This window comes from Lepidochelys kempii, chromosome 1, assembly GCF_965140285.1.
Source record: "Lepidochelys kempii isolate rLepKem1 chromosome 1, rLepKem1.hap1, whole genome shotgun sequence".
Taxonomy (NCBI): Eukaryota; Metazoa; Chordata; order Testudines; family Cheloniidae; genus Lepidochelys; species Lepidochelys kempii.
Window position 1 is genome coordinate 64,177,473 of NC_136380.1, and position 19,590 is coordinate 64,197,062.

At 44.2% G+C, this 19,590-nt stretch overlaps 2 protein-coding genes across 8 annotated transcripts in view; one reads left to right on the forward strand and one right to left on the reverse strand.

Annotated features, from left to right (window-relative positions):
- The window catches only part of WBP4 (WW domain binding protein 4), a 45,492-nt gene extending 42,086 nt beyond the window's left edge, over positions 1-3,406 (reverse strand). For all 3 annotated transcript variants that reach the window (XM_073345990.1, XM_073346010.1, XM_073345982.1), the window contains exon 1: positions 3,204-3,406. In XM_073345990.1, the coding sequence (XP_073202091.1) occupies positions 3,204-3,391 (188 nt within the window). In that variant the 5' untranslated portion in view covers positions 3,392-3,406. The remainder of the gene's footprint in view (positions 1-3,203) is intronic.
- Positions 2,789-19,590, forward strand: part of ELF1 (E74 like ETS transcription factor 1) — a 148,694-nt gene continuing 131,892 nt past the window's right edge. For 2 of the 5 annotated variants that reach the window (XM_073345892.2, XM_073345873.2), the window contains exon 1: positions 3,670-3,836. The gene's annotated coding sequence lies outside the window, so the exon portion shown is untranslated. Of the gene's footprint in view, positions 2,873-3,174; positions 3,438-3,669; positions 3,837-19,590 lie in introns of those variants that run through there. The other 3 variants (XM_073345903.2, XM_073345853.2, XM_073345923.2) reach the window with 3 other exon arrangements.

The window sequence follows — 19,590 nt, forward strand, 5'->3', positions numbered from 1 at the left end:
ATGGCCACAACTGCCCACCCCCAGGGAAGGCTTTCACAGCATCTTCACTCAATAACTGCTCCTCAAAATGGCAGAAGAAGCATAGTCTTGGGACCTGCAAGCAAGGACATGGGGTGAAAAATCACTGAGTCAATGGAAACATTGACACTGACTTGCAGGGGGTCAGGATTTCACCTATTGTGTACTAGTCTCACCTTGAAATCCTTCTCTCATTTCAATGCAAATAGATGTATGTATCCTGAATTTACAGCTGAGGTGAGAACACAGGCTTACCTGCTCAGGATGCTAAAACTAGGAGGCACCAATGGAGCTTTATGTGATATCTATCCCAACTTGCCTCATTTCTTTAACAGAAATAATTCTAAATTCACAGTGCTATTTGACTAAAGATTACCCAGCCTTTTCCCTGGGAAAAGACATGAACACTGTATCACTTACTAAAAACCTGCAGACAGTCCTACAACTGGATATCCCTTGATTTAAAAGAGAGGGGGGCTGATGGTCGAGCCTTTTCCATATACAACAGCTTAGGAACAAGCTCCCAGTTCCCACCCCTGTCCAAAATGACCCTGGATCTGTTGGCCTTCAGGCATGCTGCAAGATGCATCAATTTCTGTGGGCTGTGGCAGAGGGTGGGATTTGATTATGGTTATAACTGCATAGGAAAGGGGAGTTTTGTGTTTTGCTGCAGGCTGATTGGGATAAGATACTATTTAATTTTATTTCTTAGCTGTAATTTGTTTCCATTCAACATTCCCCCCGCCCCCTTTTTTATTACTATATAATTCCAAAGAAATAAAATAACACAGGCTCCTACCCTGCAAGAAAATTTCCATAGGCTGATGCATGTGCCCATACAATGGGTCTGGACTGGTGCAGGGTCTATCTGTGTGGATTAGGGCCTTGGATTGTAAATTATTAAAAAAAATCAGTTTTTCTATTTTGTAAAGCAATATAAACATCTACAGCAGTACATAAGATGAAATTCACAACTGAATCAGTGCGGTCGTATCCTTGTACACACACGTGGAGCTCCACTGAAGTCACTAGATCTCTGTGGGAGTACAGGGATTCCACTGAGTAACAGGATCTGGCCTGCTTCTCAAACAAAAAATAAACCAGTGCACAATGGTTGGGGAACTGTGCAATAACAATGGTAGCAATAATTAGTTAGGGCTTGTCTGCACTAAAGCTGTAAGTTGACCTACGTTATGCTACTTCAGTTACGTTATGTAATGGAAGTCAACACAACTTAGGTCCACTTACAGAGGTGTCTAAACGGTGCTGTGTCGATGGGAGATGCTTCTCAGGGAGCTGGAGTACACAAGTCAATGGAGAGTACTCTGCCATCAACTTAGCAGGTCTTCACTAGACCAGCTAAATCGACACCGCTGCATCGATTGCAGCAGTGTCAATTTAGCCATAGGTATAGACATGCCATTAATCACAGTTGTAGCTAGCATGGTTGATACTAATGAAGACAGGGCCCAGGTTACAACCTACACCATCTAATACTCATTTCCTGCGATACGCAATTGAATTAAATTTAAGTACCTTTGGAGTCCATTACATTAAATGCAAAGATTATGAATTATTGCGGGTCTCTGTGATCAAAGGACTGAACTATCGGATTGGATTGGCTGAACTGTGTGTGAACCTTACCTTTTGAAGCTATACCCTGAGGAAAAAAACACTGTATGCTGATTACCCGTTCATCAAGACTGTAGGTGAAAGGCCCAACCTGTATAAAGACATAGGCTGATTTACCCAGTCTGTGCGTGCGAAGGATTGACTCCTTCCTGCCTGAGCACTTGTGTATCTGGGGTAGAGTGATTTTGGTAAGTTTATTAGCATGCATGTAGGTTATTTTATTGTTTTTAATATGTTTTCTCTGTAATGCTATCACTTTAAGAATAAATGAGCTTGTTTAGAATGAGATGTGTGGTAATTTATAACTAGGCAATTACACTTTTAATAGCCTCTGAGCAAAGCACAGATTCTGACCTGTTTAGCCATTCAGGTTTGCTGGGAATAACACAGTGTTAGCAGGGAACCATGCAGCCTGCAAAAACTCCAATTTCAAGGGAGAGAGATGCAAGTTTCTGCGCGAGTGAAGTGATGACTGAGGAGCTGGAAGCCAAGCATGGCTTCGCTTGCTGGACCATGGAGCAGGAATACAGGTTTAGTTGCTCTGAACTGTGGCAACCTTATCATACAGTAACAGGGAAGGAAAAAAACTCTAAACCAAGTACTGGTCTGTTTCAGGTTGCGTGAACAATTAATTTGTGAAATCCTAACAGGTTGTGGAAACCATACAAAAGCATTGCTACTGCCGACTGAAATAAATAGCACTGCATTTAAGTATATTTAGCAAATAATGCAAATTGCAGAAACATAAAGGAAGGAGATTAAAGGGACACTAGAACAAATCTTATTCACCTGATGTACGATGACTATTTAACTCATTATTGTGAAGTCGATTAAGGCCAAAACTTAAATACTGTAAGACAAAATGTAACAGCTAAAATTAAATATTACTGTTTCCAATCATTTAAAAGAGTATTAAAATTATGTATCTATATTGATTTCTTCAACACCAACTCTATCTAGAGCCACAGGCACTCAAGGAGTCCTGTTTTAGGGAATGAAATGTAAACGCTCCTCTGCAGCGTTTACCACCCAAAGATTGCAGCACTTTGCAGCACAAAAAAGTGAAGTTCAAGAGAAACAGAAAGTGAAGCTGCCCAGGTTGCTTCCCACAGACTAAGACCAGAGTCACAGACACAAAACAAACAGCACCAAGTAGGGGAGACGTGCATCAAGTTTGTCAAATCCTCGTCGGTCATCACCGTGGGTGTTATTAGTGGCACAGGTGAGGGATTTATTTGGAAACACTGACGGTTTTAGGCAGCCAGGGTGCTCTGCTACCCCGGGGTAAGGAGGGGGCTGCACCGTGGAGATCCCTGCTGGGAGCGAGCTGCTCCCCAGGGGGGCACGTGCACCGCCGGGAAACCCCCAGCAGCGCGTACGCTGGGGCCGGCAGCCCCCTACCCTGCATTACGGGGTTGCTGGCTGCGGCACGGGGAGGAGGATCCGTTCCACGCACACGGCGGGGGGGGGAGAGGCTCCCTGCTCTCCCCCGCGCGCGCACGCACACACACACACACACACACGGGCAGGGGGGGGTTGGGATGGCCACTCACATCGCCGCCGCCCTGCTCCGGCTGCCGCCGCCCTGCTCCCAGCCCCGCGCGCCGGGCCCCTTCGAACGGCCCGAGCTGCTGCACTCAGCAGAGGCACAGTCTGGCCCGTCACACGGCCTGGAGCTACGGGCGCCGAGAAGGCTCAAGCCGCGCTCCCCGCCCGCCCCCCCCTCCCAAGAGTCAGTCATCAGCGCTCTGCGGGGAGGCGCTGAGCAAGGGAGCCACGGCGACTCGGTGAGTGACTCGCACGCGCTACAGGTTGCTCCTGACGCCCCTTCCCCTCGTGCCAACACTCCCTGCGCACCTGGGGGGGGGGGGGGAGGCGCGGGGCCCGCCTCGTCGGAACTACAGGGCGGGGGGCGCTGCCCCCCAGGGGCTGGCCGGGCGGGGGCCGGGAGCTGCGCTCGCCCCGTGACGCGGGGAGTCCCGCTGCGGGGCGGGGAATCCCCCCCCCGGGACTCGGCCCGCGGCGCGGGGGTGGGGTGGGGCGAATGACACCGGGGACACGGACGGGAGCGCCTGGCTCCGGCTCGTCCCGGCTGTACGCGAGGCGCCCGCAGCCCGGCCGGGGCGCGGCGCAGCGACCCACGCGGCTGCGCCAACTTTCCGTGGAGTTTGAGCCTCGTGCATTCGGTAACTGATACTGCTTGTCGCCCCCCCCCCCCCCCGCCCCGGTGCCTTCTCTCCGGCCCCCTCCGCACCGGGCTGCCCCTGACCCCGCAGCTCCCCTGTGCTGCCTTTCACCTGATCCCCTCGCTCCCTGTCACCAGACCCCGCTCTGTGTGTGCTCCCCCACATCCCGCACCAGGAACCCCCCCTTTCCCCGTTCTTCCCCTCTCACCGGCTCCCCCCACGCTCCCACTCGGCAGACCTCGCTCCCCGTACTGCCCCGCACCGCTGCTCCTCCCCTGGGCTTCACCTCCCCAGATCCTGTCCTCCGGCTCTCTCGCTCTTCACCAGACCCCCCACTCCACACTTCCCTTCATCAGAACCTGAGCTCCCCCCCCCCATCACCAGACCCAACCCCCTCGGCTCCCCCATGCGCCTGCTCACCAGAACCGCTCACTCGACCCCCTGGGTCGTTCTGCCCCCCCCTCACCAGACCCTCTGTGACCCCCCCCACCCCGGGGCTCTGCCACCCCCACCCGATCCTCTGTGCCCCTTCCCCCGTGACTGTCCCCTCCCCCAATCCTCTGTGCCCTCCCCCGGGGCACTCTCCTCCCCCCATCACCTGATCTGTGCCCCCCCCCCAGGCTCTCCCTTACCTCTCACGGATTCTCTCTGCCACCCCCCCCCCCCGACTCTCCCTTCCCCCTCACTCGATCCTCTGTGCCCCCCGCCCGGGACTCTCCCCGCCAATCCTCTCCCCCTATGTTGCCCCTTACCAGGATCCCTTTCTCTAACCCCCCATGGCAGCTGTCCTGGTTCAGGCAGGCTTTCTGAACTGGCATTGGTGTTAGAGGGACTGGGGGAGTTTCAGGTAGCTGCTCTGCCTGTGTGGTGTGTGCAGCTCTGCAGAGTTACATACACTCGCACCTGTGCACTCAACACTATTTGGTCTTGTCCTGTAATGAAGGGCTCCGGGCTGGGCTCAGAGAAATACAAGGTGTGCATGCGCCATGTGATCGCTAGTGTGTGTGTACGTACTCACTGCAGCAGCAGCTTGTTGCTGCCTCTTTCTAAATGCAGCTACATGTCAGCCCCAGATTGGCTGTTTCTGCATCTGGAGGTGATGATGTTTATCACTTAGCTATGACTCTTAGGCACTAAGTTGGCTGGAAATCATCTTAAACATGGAGCAGACAATCATCATTATTTGTATATTGGAGAAGTAGCTCAGAGTAAGTTTAAAGGTCTTAACACTCCCCTCCTTGTGGCCCCCATACTATTGGAACCTGGTCCCCGGAGTTTATTGGTTTTCTTTCTTTCTACACAATCCAAGTGTTTGCATAAGGGGGGTAATCACAACTGACAGCTTTTGCTATAGTCATCCAGGGGAGGAGGAAGAAGTCTGATGACTCATTTCAGACTTTCATTGAATACAGAGGCCATTATTGTTTGTTACCCAAAAAAAAGTGAATTGTAAATGGAACAAAAACGTTATCTTACATTCACAACAAAAATAGAAAACAAAGATAGCAACAAACTTTTTTACTCTTAGGCTTCCTAAAGAACGTACTACAAAAAGAAAGTAATTTTGCTTTTTTTCTGAAGGAGGCTGTGTGGTCCGAATGTCATAGCTAACTGCAGTAGTTATACATCTGTCAGCGTTTCCATTATAAGCCCCCATTTTTGTGTACTTTACAACTTAGTTATCAGATGTTCACTGGCTTGAAACTTGGTCTACATACTCTCCTTTGGAAATAGTTGTTAAAATAAACCATTAAATGAATCTGCTAAGATGACTTAATGAGAATGTGGTGGAAAAAGCATACTTCCTTTGTATTCCTCTAAACTTAAAACTTATATTTACAAAGGAATATTGTTGACTATTAGACCAACATTTCTTTTAATATTTTCCTTAAAGTGAAATAGTCAAAAGACTAATGTCTAAAAGTTTCTCCTTTGTATGTAAAATAATTGATCTTCATAACTATTATGCATTCAGCTTTAGAAATCCCAAATTGAATTCCACCATAACCTCTCTGAAGAAGCTGTTACAGTATTGCTATGAATTAGTATTAAGAAACTTGGCTAAATCTTTGCATGTTCAGTGAAATGATGCAAAGTCTTACAGAGCTATAGACCTCCTGCAGAGTGTTAAGTGCAAACAGCGCAGCGTGTTAAAATCCATAGTAGCACAAACCAGAAGCCAAAGTGAAGATATTAAAACGGGGAGCAAGCTAAGTGATATATGTACCGAAGACCAGTGGGATGGTTTTATTGTTCCTTTTAACTGCTGTTTTTTGTTTCCAGACATGTAATAGGCATAATATTTTTGATGCTTAATTTGTGTGTATGTATGTGTTTTGGCTCAGTGAAACATGACTGGTTTCAGAATAGCAGCCGTGTTAGCCTGTATCTGCAAACATAACTTATGCTCAAATAAATTTGTTAGTCTCTAAGGTGCCACAAGTACTCCTTTTCTTTTTTTGAAACACGACTGCCACCCAATGGACAAATTTCAATACTATACAAACATTTATTTTTATTTACATTGAAACATTAATGCAGTTTAATAACAATTTAATTTGGTTTAGAGAATTTTTAACATGTAGAATAAGTCAATTCAGAACTGTTTTTATTTAATTATAAGAGTTTTTAGTTTGCACTATTTAGTTCACAGGTTTCAGAGTAACAGCCATGTTAGTCTGTATTCGCAAAAAGAAAAGGAGTACTTGTGGCACCTTAGAGACTAACCAATTTATTTGAGCATAAGCTTTCGTGAGCTACAGCTCACTTCATCGGATGCATACTGTGGAAAGTATAGAAGATCTTTTTATACACACAAAGCATGAAGAAATGGGTGTTTACCACTACAAAAGGTTTTCTCTCCCCCCACCCCACTTTTATTTAGTTCACAGTATTTAATTTACTAGTGAGGAGAACATTAAAGTGGACCCTCTGAAATAAATAAAAGCAGTGGTTTACATGTTCCTGATCTGTCTCAAGATGCCTTAACAATTGCTGAGAACTGATTTATAGAGGAGCTGCAGAAAATTGCTTCCCAAAGTTGTGAGTTCTAGAAACCCATACCTTCCAAGCTCATAAACTGTTAATAAATTATACTGTTAGGGTAGACTCACCATATTGTGTGTCTCAGAAACCTATTAATCCTGCAGTGAAGTGCGTGCCTAAAACAATTGTGCCATAGAGCCAGCATAGACTAAGTACCACAAAAGCTGGCAGAGCTGCTTCATAAGTCTGTCTAATGGTCTTTGGCATAAGTTTTTTCCACATTTGGGCCAAGATATATATATATTTTTTTAAAAGTTATGCATCAAAAGTGAACTGATTTTTCAAAAGTGCTGAGTACTCAAAAGGTCCTATAGATGTCAGAGGGAGATGTTGGGTGCTCAGCACTTCTGAAAATCTGGCTGCTTATTTAGAATCCTAAATATGAACACAGGAGCCTAACTTTAGGCAGCCATTTAAAAAAAAAAATATCTTTCTTGAGGTCTTTTTATTTTGTATCAGGTAGGTAAACCAGACTGTAGTTGAGCAGGGACTGTATTGCTTTCTTATCAGCAGCCTTGGGGCTGCACCTAAACTGCATAAACTGGAACAGACTTCCAGCTGGCTGTCTGCTCAGATCAAATTAAAGCATTGGGCACAAAGACTTGTAGTCTCCTTGAGAATGCTTCCATATTAAAGGTGAACTTTTCATATGGCTTGGGAGCTGCACTTGAGTCATAGATATTTATGAAATCATGTTTATAGTTCCATACTTTCTTCATTTTTTTACTAAAAAAAAAAAAAAGAGGAGTACTTAGTCTCTACGGTGCCACAAGTACTCCTTTTCTTTTTGCGGATACAGAGTAACATGGCTGCTACTCTGAAACCTATCATTTTTTTACTGTAACACAAATCTATTTCTATACCATAGTTGAGCAAAAAAAAAAATTAAAGTTAAGGAAGGACACTCCATCCTTAAATCATTCTTTTGTGCCTATTGTGTTGTAGTATAAATAGTAAGTGATATGTATGCCCTGAGCTGATGCCTCTGATATCTTGCACCATTTCTCCAGTTAACGGCTTTACCTTTGGACTTCTTGGTTCACACTTTTAATACAGTACTAGTTTTTAACATGTGGATTTTTAAATAAGTGGTATTTCAGTAGACAGTGAAGTTACCAGTTGCTTTCCCATTTCCCCCCTCATTTAGAGAGCACTGGAGAAGTCAAATTAGGTGATGATAAACAAGATAGATCTTTACAATGAAACAGACTATCTCTAAACTGGGAATGCTTTACCAGTATGGGAATGCCAGTGTGCTGTACTGGCAAAGTTCCCCTAGTGTGGACATAGCTAAACTGGCAAAGATGCTTTGTTCCAATACAATAAAAGCACCAGCTATGAACAAAACAAACTGCATCTGTAAAAGCAGTTTTGCTGTTATAACTGCGCTGGGGGTACCAGATAGGGATCCCACCTCCTAATACCCTTGACCAATATAGCCATGCTGGCAGAAGTTCAGCTCTGATCCTGCAGATGTACATATGTACACTTCCATTGAAAGCGTGTAAGTAGTCTCACTGTTAAGTATTTGCAAGATTTGGGGCTTCACTCATGTTAGCAGCCCTGTCAACTCCCGGGTGTGTAGGGGCTATCCCAGTGAGTAAAAGTTTGTAGGATTCAGCCCATATGGCCTAATTCTATATACAATGAAATGGATGATACTGTGCTATCCATTGGGTAAGGATCTAGCACATTATAAAAATTAAGGTTGTCAGAAATTTTCAGTGTAACAGGAGCTTTAAACCTCTGTTTTGTAAAAATCTCATTTGACATGGCAAAAAGTGAAACAGAAAATAAACTTTGAGTACTATTTGAATCTTTTATGGTGATTTGGTGAAAATTGGGTTGATATTGACAGGATTATAAGAGTTTCAACGTGATCCCTGTTTTGAAATTTTTCCATGCATTGCAGTTTTGCCAACTGTTGTGATTTTTATCATGAGTCTCACAATATTTGGTGTGTTCTTGTGATGTCCCAGCTCAGAGACTTGAACACAGGAACTTTTTTTTTTTTTTGAAAACAAGGAAGTTTCTAGCCCTTATCATTGCCGACAAAAGCTTGAAAACATGAACCTAAAGGCTCAAAACCCAAGAAGGCAAAGAAGAACCCTAACTTAATTATTTTTTAATCTCATGTTTTTTTAATGTTGTAACTCATGATTTTTGAGCACTTGCGGTTGGCAATATCAGTTTCATAGGTTTATTTGGGACACCCTTTGCAAGAAATCTCAAAAACTTGAGACTAACTCTCCCATAACTTAGGAGAAAGTTGAACTGGGAAACAGGAGATGAGTTCAAATTTCATGTCTATTTAGGCTATGTCTACACTAGCACTGTTGTCGGTGAAACTTTTGTTGATCAGGGGTGTGGAAAAAAGCACACTCCTGACTGACATAAGTTTCACCTAGAAAAGCACTCGTGTGGATAGTGCTATGTCAGCAGGAGACGCTCTCCTGCCAACATAGCTACTGCTGCTCAGTGTGGGTTGTTTAATTATGCCAATGGGAGAGCTCTCTCCTGCCTGCATAGAGTGGCTACACCAGAGATCTTTCAGTGGCGCAGCTGCAGTGATACATAGCTTGAGTGTGGTTTATATTCCCATGCACCGGCTCCCACTTATTAGGGACCAATGCCATGAATCCCAACCTGAGAAGGTAGTTAAGTATGAGTTGCTAACTCATTTTACAAGTTAGTTAACAGAGCTTTGTGGGGGAATCATGTGATTCTCCCACTCTCAGGCCAGTTCCTGGGTGGCAGTCCTTTGGTACTAACTGTGATTGCCTCAGCAGCTCTGATTTAGGCTTTCTGATTTAGACATTTTTGAATGAACTCCAAAATATTTTTATTTACTTATAGTTATTGTTGGGTTTTTCATTCTTCTCTCTGGAGCCTGGACATTGACTATATCTTGACCAAGACATTTGGACTTTGACAAAAAATAATTGATTACCCTTGTCTTCGACCATGCAGTTATGTTCCCTCTGGGGCACTGACAGTGGTAATCAGTGACCAAATAGTCTCATTAAAACCATGTATCATTTATTTCAAATAAAAGCATTTGAGAAAACAGAACTTGAAACAATAAAAAAACAGTGTATGCATGTCTAGGTTACCAGGTGTTTAACCATATTCTACATGGGGACCATAGTAGGCCTAGCTCCCTACAGTCTCTTCCACAGAGCCTGTTTTTCTGTCTGTTGCCCTTTCAGAACTCACTGATGCTCCCTGGACAGCCCCTGGCAACTCATTCCACTTTGTAGGAATCATAACACTTTTTAACTGTTTGTAGCCTTTTAATCTAGTAATCCCATCTTTGGCAAAACAAAGTTTGCAACTTGGTGGAGACAGGCTCCTTAAAGTTAACAGCTGCCCCCATTGTCTTCCAAATATGTGCTTAGGACTACTTGTGTTGCTTCCCTGTTTTCTCTCCCACAGCCCCCCATTAAGATAGATTCAATGCATTTATAGAGGAAAGTTTTACAATCCAAATATACAATAACTTCCCTGCATTGACCAAGTTGCATACAATGTTCAAACAGTTGTTAGACCTTAGTGTCACAGTTCAGGACAACTGCAGCTGTTTCCCGTCAGTGGCTCAGTAAGGATGCCCACTCTTAAGTTTCTGGCTCCCTCGTCGTTGCCTCTCTTGCGTGAAGTCTCTCATCTCTCTCCCTTCTGTCCAGGGTGTTTCCAGGCTAAACAGTTCCCTGCTTTAATTGTGTTGTTTGCAGTCAAAGACAGTCTTCTTGAGCAGACCTGCTTTGCTTCTCTTCTCAGACAGTACACAGTGTAATTGCTACAGTTATAAGTTACCACACAGTTCTTTCTAAGCAAGCATATTTTAATCTTAAGGTAAAAGTACTACAGAGTGAATGTTTAAAAGCAGTAAAATACATGCGTGCTTATAGTCTTGACAGAGATCAGCCCCCCCTCCAGTCTCCACAAGGGCTCTGATTGGTGTTAGTTGTTCCAACTGTTAGTCTTTCAAACCCTTCCCTAAGGATTGTGAACCAGAGGTCTGGTCCATTTGTGGGATCAGAACAAAAGCCCTGAGCCTGTTTAGGACCAGGCTATTTATCTAAAAATCCTTTTTTGTCTATTGGCCCCTGGAGAATCCAGACTGGGTCTTTGAATTGTCCTCCCATCACAGGCGATCTGCAGACAAAAGGTCTTCCTCCCTCCCCCACCCCCAGCAAAGCTTCAAAGGCTGAATTGTAGGTAGGGGCTTGTAATCTCTTCCTACCCAGTATTTTCTAAGAATTCTACTTCACACACATTGTCCCAAAAGATCAACTGTCTTCTATATTGATCAGCATAGTTTTTGAAGGTCATGTTATCTTCCAGAGATTGCATTAATCCTTCTTCCTCCTAGAGAAGTTCCATACAATCTCCCAATAGTACACAAACATTCACATTTTCAATACAATGGACCTCAAAGGTATTAAATGTAATTCAATAAGGTTTAACTTAATTCCATAAGGTTTGCTGAGAATCTTGTCATATCTGTCACACTGTGTTCATAACATTACGTAGCAGCCTCAAGTCTCTCTCACAGAGTCACTGCAGGCTTAGTCAGGAAGGGCCTAGTCCAGCGCGGTAGGCCCAAATCTTAACTTCTTAGCCATGCTTCCTTTCATATTGAGCATGCTTCGGTTAGATCAGTGGTTCTTAACCAGGGATAATAGAAGTCTTCCAAGGGTTCTGGAACATCAACTTATCTAGATATTTGCCTGGTTTTACAATAGGCTACATAAAAAGCAGTAGTAAAATCAGTACAAACTAAAATTTCACACAGACAATTATTTGTTTTGTACTGCTCTACATACTATATCAGCGGTTCTCAAACTGTGGGCAAGTTCGTTTTAAGGGGTCGCCAGGGCCAGTGTTGGGCTTTCAGGGGCCCAGGGCAGAAAGTCCAAGCCCTGCTGCGTGGGGCTGAAACCAAATCCCGAGTTTTTAAGTGAGGTGAAACTTGGGGTATGCAAGACAAATTAGACTCCTGAAAGGGGTCCAGTAGTCTGGAAAAGTTGAGAGTTGAGAGCTGGATTAGATGAGCTCTGACCACTAAATAACACACTTCTCCCAAAATCAGGGACATAACTGTCTCCTGTATGTGACTGCTATCCAGTTAAATTAAGTCTCATCTATTGGTGAACTAAATAGAGACTTGCAAATACTCCTATACCTCAAGTAATAGAGATCGGATCTGGGGGTCTGAAGGGCCATTGTTTAAATCTTTGTCATTGACCCATGTAAACGGATGTTATGGTTGTGAGTGACACATCTTATTTTTGACATTTTTGTTTTTAAAACAAATTACACAATGAGAGGACATCTTGTAACACACAACAATTATTATAATCTATATATTATAGCATGACACTAAAATACAGGAGTTAAACATTTCAGTCATTTGTCATCTCACCCTCTCTCCTTCCTGATCCATGGAACCTACTCACTGATACATGAAAACCGTGGTTTTTTTTAAAAAAACAAACAAAAAAAACCCAAGGAAATAAACACACAGATTTCAATTAGTGACCATAAAAGTTGCATCAGGACACACCAATTTAAAACCTGAAAAGCACAGAAATAACAGGTTACGGGAAAAGTCTCTTGCCTTCCATTTCACATTGCCTACTCACTATCAATAATACACTAGAATCATAGAACAACAGAGTTGGAAGGGACCTCTGGAGGCCATCTAGTCCAACCCCCTGCCCAGAGCAGGACCAATCCCAATTAAATCATCCCAGCCAGGGCTTTGTGAAACCTGACCTTAAAAACTTCTAAGGAAGGGGATTCCACCACCTCCCTAGGTAACGCATTCCAGTGTTTCACCACCCTCCTAGTGAAAAAGTTTTTCCTAATATCCCACCTAAACCTCCCTCACTGCAACTTGAGACCATTACTCCTTGTCCTGTCATCTGCTATCACTGAGAATAGTCTAGATCCATCCTCTTCGGATCCACCTTTCAGGTAGTTAAAAACAGCTCTCAAATCCCCCCTCATTCTTCTCTTCCGTAGACTAAACAATCCCAGTTCCCTCAGCCTCTCCTCATAAGTCATGTGTTCCAGACCCCTAATCATTTTTGTTGCCCTTCGCTGGACTCTTTCCAATTTCTCCACATCCTTCTTGTAGTGTGGAGCCCAAAACTGGACACAATACTCCAGATGAGGCCTCACCAATGTTGAATAGAGGGGAACAATCACATCCCTCGATCTGCTGGCAATGCCCCTACTTATACATCCCAAAAGGCCATTGGCCTTCTTGGCAACAAGGGCACACTACTGACTCGTATCCAGCTTCTTGTCCACTGTCACCCCTTGGTCCTTCTCTGCAGAACTGCTGCCTAGCCATTTGGTCCCTAGTCTGTAGCGGTGCATTGGATTCTTCCGTCCTAAGTGCAGGACTCTGCACTTGTCCTTGTTGAACACCATCAGATTTCTTTCGGCCCAATCCTCCAATTTGTCTAGGTCCCTCTGTATCCTATCCCTACCCTTCAGCATATCTACCTCTTCTCCCAGTTTAGTGTCATCTGCAAACTTGCTGAGGGTGCAATCCACACCATCCTCCAGATCATTAATGAAGATATTGAACAAAACCGGCCCCAGGACCGACCCTTGGGGCACTCCGCTAGATACTGGCTGCCAACTAGACATGGAGCCATTGATCACTACCCCCCGTTGAGCCCGACAATCTAGCCAACTTTCTACCCACCTTGTGCATCCATCCAGCCCATACTTCTTTAACTTGCTGACAAGAATACTGCGGGAGACCGTGTCAAAAGCTTTGCTAAAGTCGAGGAATAACACATCCACTGCTTTCCCTTCATCCACAGAACCAGTTATCTCATCATAGAAGGCAATTAGATTAGTCAGGCATGACTTGCCCTTGGTGAATCCATGCTGACTGTTCCTGATCACTTTCCTCTCCTCTAAGTGCTTCAGAATTGATTCCTTGAGGACCTGCTCCATGATTTTTCCAGGGACTGAGGTGAGGCTGACTGGCCTGTAGTTCCCAGGATCCTCCTCCTTCCCTTTCTTAAAGATTGGCTCTACATTAGCCTTTTTCCAGTCTTCCGGGACTTCCCCCGATGGCCATGAGTTTTCAAAGATAATGGCCAATGGCTCTGCAATCACATCCGTCAATTCCTTTAGCACTCTCGGATGCAACGCGTCCGGCCCCATGGACTTGTGCACGTCCAGTTTTTCTAAATAGTCCTGAACCACTTCTTCCTTCATAGAGGGCTGGCCACCTCCTCCCCATGCTGTGCTGCCCAGTGCAGTAGTCTGGGGGTTGACCTTGTTCGTGAAGACAGAGGCCAAAAAAGCATTGAGTACACTAGCTTTTTCCACATCCTCCGTCACTAGGTTGCCTCCCTCATTCAGTAAGGGGCCCACACTTTCCTTGACTTTCTTCCTATTGCTAACATACCTGAAGAAACCCTTCTTGTTACTCTTAACATCCCTCGCTAGCTGTAACTCCAGGTGTGATTTAGCCTTCCTGATTTCATTCCTACATGCCCGAGCAATTTTTATATACTCATCCCTGGTCATTTGTCCAATCTTCCACTTCTTGTAAGCACCTTTTTTGTGTTTAAGATCAGCAAGGATTTCACTGTTAAGCCAAGCTGTCTACAACACTACAACACCCCATACAATTTTCAGTTTCCCCCTGTAGGGGGATCAGCTGTCTCCCAGGCTCCCTCCCCTTCAGGGGTGACTGCAGTGTACTACTAACAATTTCTCCCTTCAAGGCTCTCCATTACGTTCCCATTGAAAGCTCTACATGTATGGGGTCGTGTGGAGTACAGACACTGCACGCTCAGCACAGGTATAAATAGCAGTGCAGACTTGAAACCCTTGGCTCTGAACCCTGGCTACAGACTTGGACTTGATCCCTCATGCTTGACCACCTATGGCTCTAACCACTGGACATGACTGCCCACACCCTGGTTCTTGACAGAGACAAGGCCTGAGGCTCTGTCTTCAGAAGCATCTCTTCCACAGCTATTTGTCAGACCCAGCAACTTATGCCCCCCGTCACTTCCTGCTGCTTCTATAGTGAAACCACCGTATCCAATCCAGCTGTGGCTCCTTCCTATTCAGGGTTGGCTAATGCTAGACTAGGGGTAGTCAATAGGTGGACCATGGGCCAAATCCAGACCACCAGATGCTTTTGAACAGACCCTGAAATCTTTTTATTTACTTATCGTTATTGTTTATTGCGGTGTGAAAAATGTTTTTCAGGAATCTGGACCTTGACCAAGAAATTTGGACCTTGACAAAAAATAATTGACTACCTCTGCCATAGGCCCTCCAGCCCCTATGGGCAAGCCACTATGTTACACCTCTCCAACAGATAGTGAAAAGCAATATGTACCTCAACTTCATCAGACTTGTACTCTAGCGCAAAACCTTCACAGTAACCTCAGATGCTCTTGTCATCAACAGACTGGCATATCTGACTTGTCATACATTCCATACATATTCTGCCTGAATGTTGCTAAGGTTTTACACTAGAGTCAGTTCATTAAACCAAAAATTTATAGCCCTTATGATTGCTAACTGATGTCACGCAGTTTTAGCCTAAGACAACGGTTCATAGAGGTGTAAAATGACCCCCATTATCTTAATGGACTATCAAATCCTAAGGCTAATGGTGACATTTTAAGAGCCAGATTTTCAGATAACCCAGACACACAATGCATCCCTAATTTGAGCACCTAATAGCTCAATTTTGACTTCCCATTAACATCAGGGCCACTTCTTTAACGTGATCCACAGAATAAATGTAGCCATGGACCGTACTTGAAAATGTAATCCGGCCCATTCCACGGAATGAGTTTGGTATTGCTGATTTATTTATATTCGAATGTGGCAACTCCTTCCCCCCTGCCGTAAGTATGCTGGTTACATCCACATGTGCAGTTTAAACGCGGCAAAGTTCCAGAAAGGTTCTGTTGTAGATTTTGTTTTGTACATGCACATAGAGACTCTTCCTCCTCCCTCCTCTCCCCTCCCCTTCCCCCCCATGTTCTTGCATTAAGCAATTAGAATGCCTGAAGTACATGGCTGTGCACCAGCATCTAAGTGAACTTTAGCAAGCTGCTTCTTTCAGCAAACCCTACTTTTTTCTTTTAATGTCATTACTGGAACTGCAGTTGTGAAATTTTTGCTTGACCTTGTTTAATGACTTGTTTATGAATAGTGTATTCAAGCTGGAAACTGAACACATTGGGTCCCAATAGAAGAAAGTTGTTCACATGGTATCTGCTGCAGCAGCTTCTGTTTCAACATCTGTCGCTGCCCTGGGAGAAGCTGTTGCCTTGATATCCTCACTAGCTTGTGCCACTAAGCATGCATGGGATATGTTAGGGGGCCCCTTGGGCTCATCAGAAGGATGACAGGTGTGATGGGTTAGGTCACAGAAACCCCCTTGGAGGCTGCCACTTCATGTGCCAAGACTACTTCTGCTTCTGCTTTCCTGCACTGTCAGCTTAGGACTTCAGTGCCCTGCCTGGTTTGAGCCGGACCCACTAGCCTGCTGCAAACCCAGACCCAGGTCTGAACCATGTCCCCTAACAGCTGTAGGCTTAACTGAAAGCAGCTTACAGAAGTGTTCCTGTCTTCCAACACTCAGATGCCCAACTCCAAACCCTAAATAAATCCGTTTTACCCTGTATAAAGCTTATACAGGGTAAACTGATAAATTGTTCACCCTCTATAACACTGACAGAGAGATGTGCACAGCTGTTCTCACCCCCCCCACCCCCCAGGTATTAATACATACTCTGGGTTAATTAATAAGTAAAAGGTGATTTTATTAAATACAGAAAGTAAGATCTAAGTGATTCCAAGTAGTAACAGACAGAACAAAGTGAATTACCAATCAAGATAAAATAAAACACATAAGTCTATGTCTAGTACGGTAATAAAACTGAATACAGCTAAAAACCTCACCAGTTCCAGTAAGCTTTCTTTTACAGACTAATCTTCTTCTAGTCTGGGTCCAGCAATCACTCTCACCCCCTGTAGTTACTGTCCTTTTTTCTGGTTTCTTTCAGGTATCTTTAGTGGTGGAGAGGCTCTCTCTTTAGCTAGCTGAAGTCAAAATGGAGGGGTCTCCAGAGGTTTAAATAGACTTTCTTTTGTGGGTAGAGACCCCCTCCTCTCTCCTATGCAAAGCCCAGCTACAAAATGGAGTTTTGGACTCACCTGGGCAAGTCACCATGTCCATGCTTGACTGAGTTCCTTACCAGCCAAGCCACATTCCTGGGAAAGCCCAGGTGTGGATTGGCATCTCCAAGTTCATTGTTGGCTTATAGGCTTCTTGATTAGGCACTTATTGAGAATAGTCTTTTCTCAGGAAGCTGACCAACTGCTTCATGAAAACCCACTTAGAATCAGACAAGTATACAGCCAATATTCATACCTGTGAATACAAAAATGATATATGCATACAAATAGGATTAATAGATTCAGTAGATCATAACCTTTACAGAGATATGTTACATGGTATACGTAGCATAAAACATATTCTAGTTATGTCATATATACATTCATAAGTATATTTTCATAAAGCTTTATGGGGGGCACCGTCACAACACGAAAGCCTGATTTTCTACCTCAAAATACAGAACTGCTGCCACAGAAAGTTGTAGAATTCTACATCCTGATGTGGATCATGGAAGATCTCCTGCAGAGAAGATATGGGTATTGAATGGGATCCCGAACTCTGTTCTTTCCTTTTTCCTTTTTGTAAGAGATGCTGTATAAGAGAGGTTGGGGAAATTCAGACAGAAATTGAGAGATTTCTGGGTGTTAGTCAAGAGAATGGAGAGGGTAAAACTTGTTTTGAAAGGAATTGGAGGAGTCTGTCTCATACATTTAAGCAGGCTTTTTTAAGCTGTGGAAGAAGAAAGGGTATTTATGTTATTTGCTGATGCAGGAATTGCAATTATGTAAAATACATGATAGTGAATACTGCTGTCACATAGCAGGAAGTACAGCAATACTTCCAGCTAGAAATCAGATACAGAATAGCATACACAAGGATCTGGATGACCTTACTGAAGTAATAGAAATGGGATGAAAATTAATAGTGCGAGGTCATGCAGTTAGGGACTAACATCAATTTTTGCTGTAAGCTGGGGGTATCAATTGGAAGTGGCTGAGGAGGCGAAAGACATGGGTGTATTGGTCGATCACAGGATGACTGAGCTGCCAAACTTGCTCCAGGGGGAATTCTGCGACACTGTGCATGAGAAGAATTTGTGCCCCCGCAGATTTATTTGCTTCCCCACAGAAAAAATGACTTTCTGATGGGAAGCAAAGGGAAGCCACAAGTGGTCATGTGACTCTCCCCCGCAGTATGTATCGGGTGCCCAGGGCAGCCAGCAGAGAGGTAAATCACTGTGTGGCAGGGAACAGGACTGCTAGTAGCAAGTATTTCTAATGGCCAGAGAAAGGAAACTGAGTGGAGAGGGCTCCAAGTTACTGCAGAGAATTCTTTCCTAGGTGTCTGGCTGGTGTGTCTTGACAACATGCTCAGGGACTAACTGATCACCAGATTTGGGGTCGGGAAGGAATTTTCCCTCAGGTCAGATTGACAGAGACCCTGGAAGTTTTTCGCCTTCCTCTGCACCATGGGGCATGGATCACTTGCATGTTTAAATTAGTGTAAATGTTGGATTCTCTGTAACTTGAAGTCTTTAGCTCATGACTTGAGAACTTCAGTAACTCAGCCAGAGGTTACGGAGTGGGAGGGTGAGGTACTGTGGCTTGCAGTGTGCAGGCAGGCAGACTAGATGCTCTTGATGACCCCTCCTGGCTTTAAAATTTATGAGTCTGGTTAGCATTTATGTACCACCATTTATTAATCCAACATGAAATGAAAACAATATGCTATAGAAAGCAGAATAGATACTAGAAGGAGAGCACAGCCCAAAGCAGTTTCAGAAGGACTTTGATTTTTGTGGGCAGTGACTTGTTTAAGCATTAAAATGTGTAAATCATAGTTACCAAATACAGATGACTGTGTAAACATGTGCATCAAAATCATTTTTCTCAAAGCTATTTTATTTAGTTTCCCCAAATCAAAGAGCATTCCTTGCGTCCATGCAACCGTTTGGAGTGAATATAAATGACATCAGGAAACTCAGCTCCAACACCTTCTTGGCACCACTCTTGGAGCTCCTCCCTTCCCTCCTCTTTTTCCTTTACTGTCCATGAACACAATACAAATGAGGCAGCTGCCAGATTCCAGAAAAAAGTACAGTGCTCAAACGCTTTTGGCAATAATTATTCCAAACAAGTACATACCTCAGAAAGGTTTCAGAGTAACAGCCGTGTTAGTCTGTACTCAGAAAAATTACTTTAGTCAAATAATATAGTCCTTCTATCAGACGCCCTGTATAGTGCTTTCCCTGGTTTGTTTTTTGTGCACGTATATGCTAGGACCATCTGCAAGCCACACATAACCACCAGGGCTAATGGCTAGTGTTTGATTGATATGGCTCCAAAGAAACAGGAAATCTCCTTTCCCCAAGTTAAGCGTTGTTAGACTAAGTGTTGGAGACACAAGTAAGAGGCAGGAACTTTCCATTGTGAACACTGTGTTACAGGAGTGGCCATACAGGAGATTTCACTGGATTGGTGGATTTGCACGTGAGTGCTTAGGTATGGTGGAGCCTGGACAGAGAAT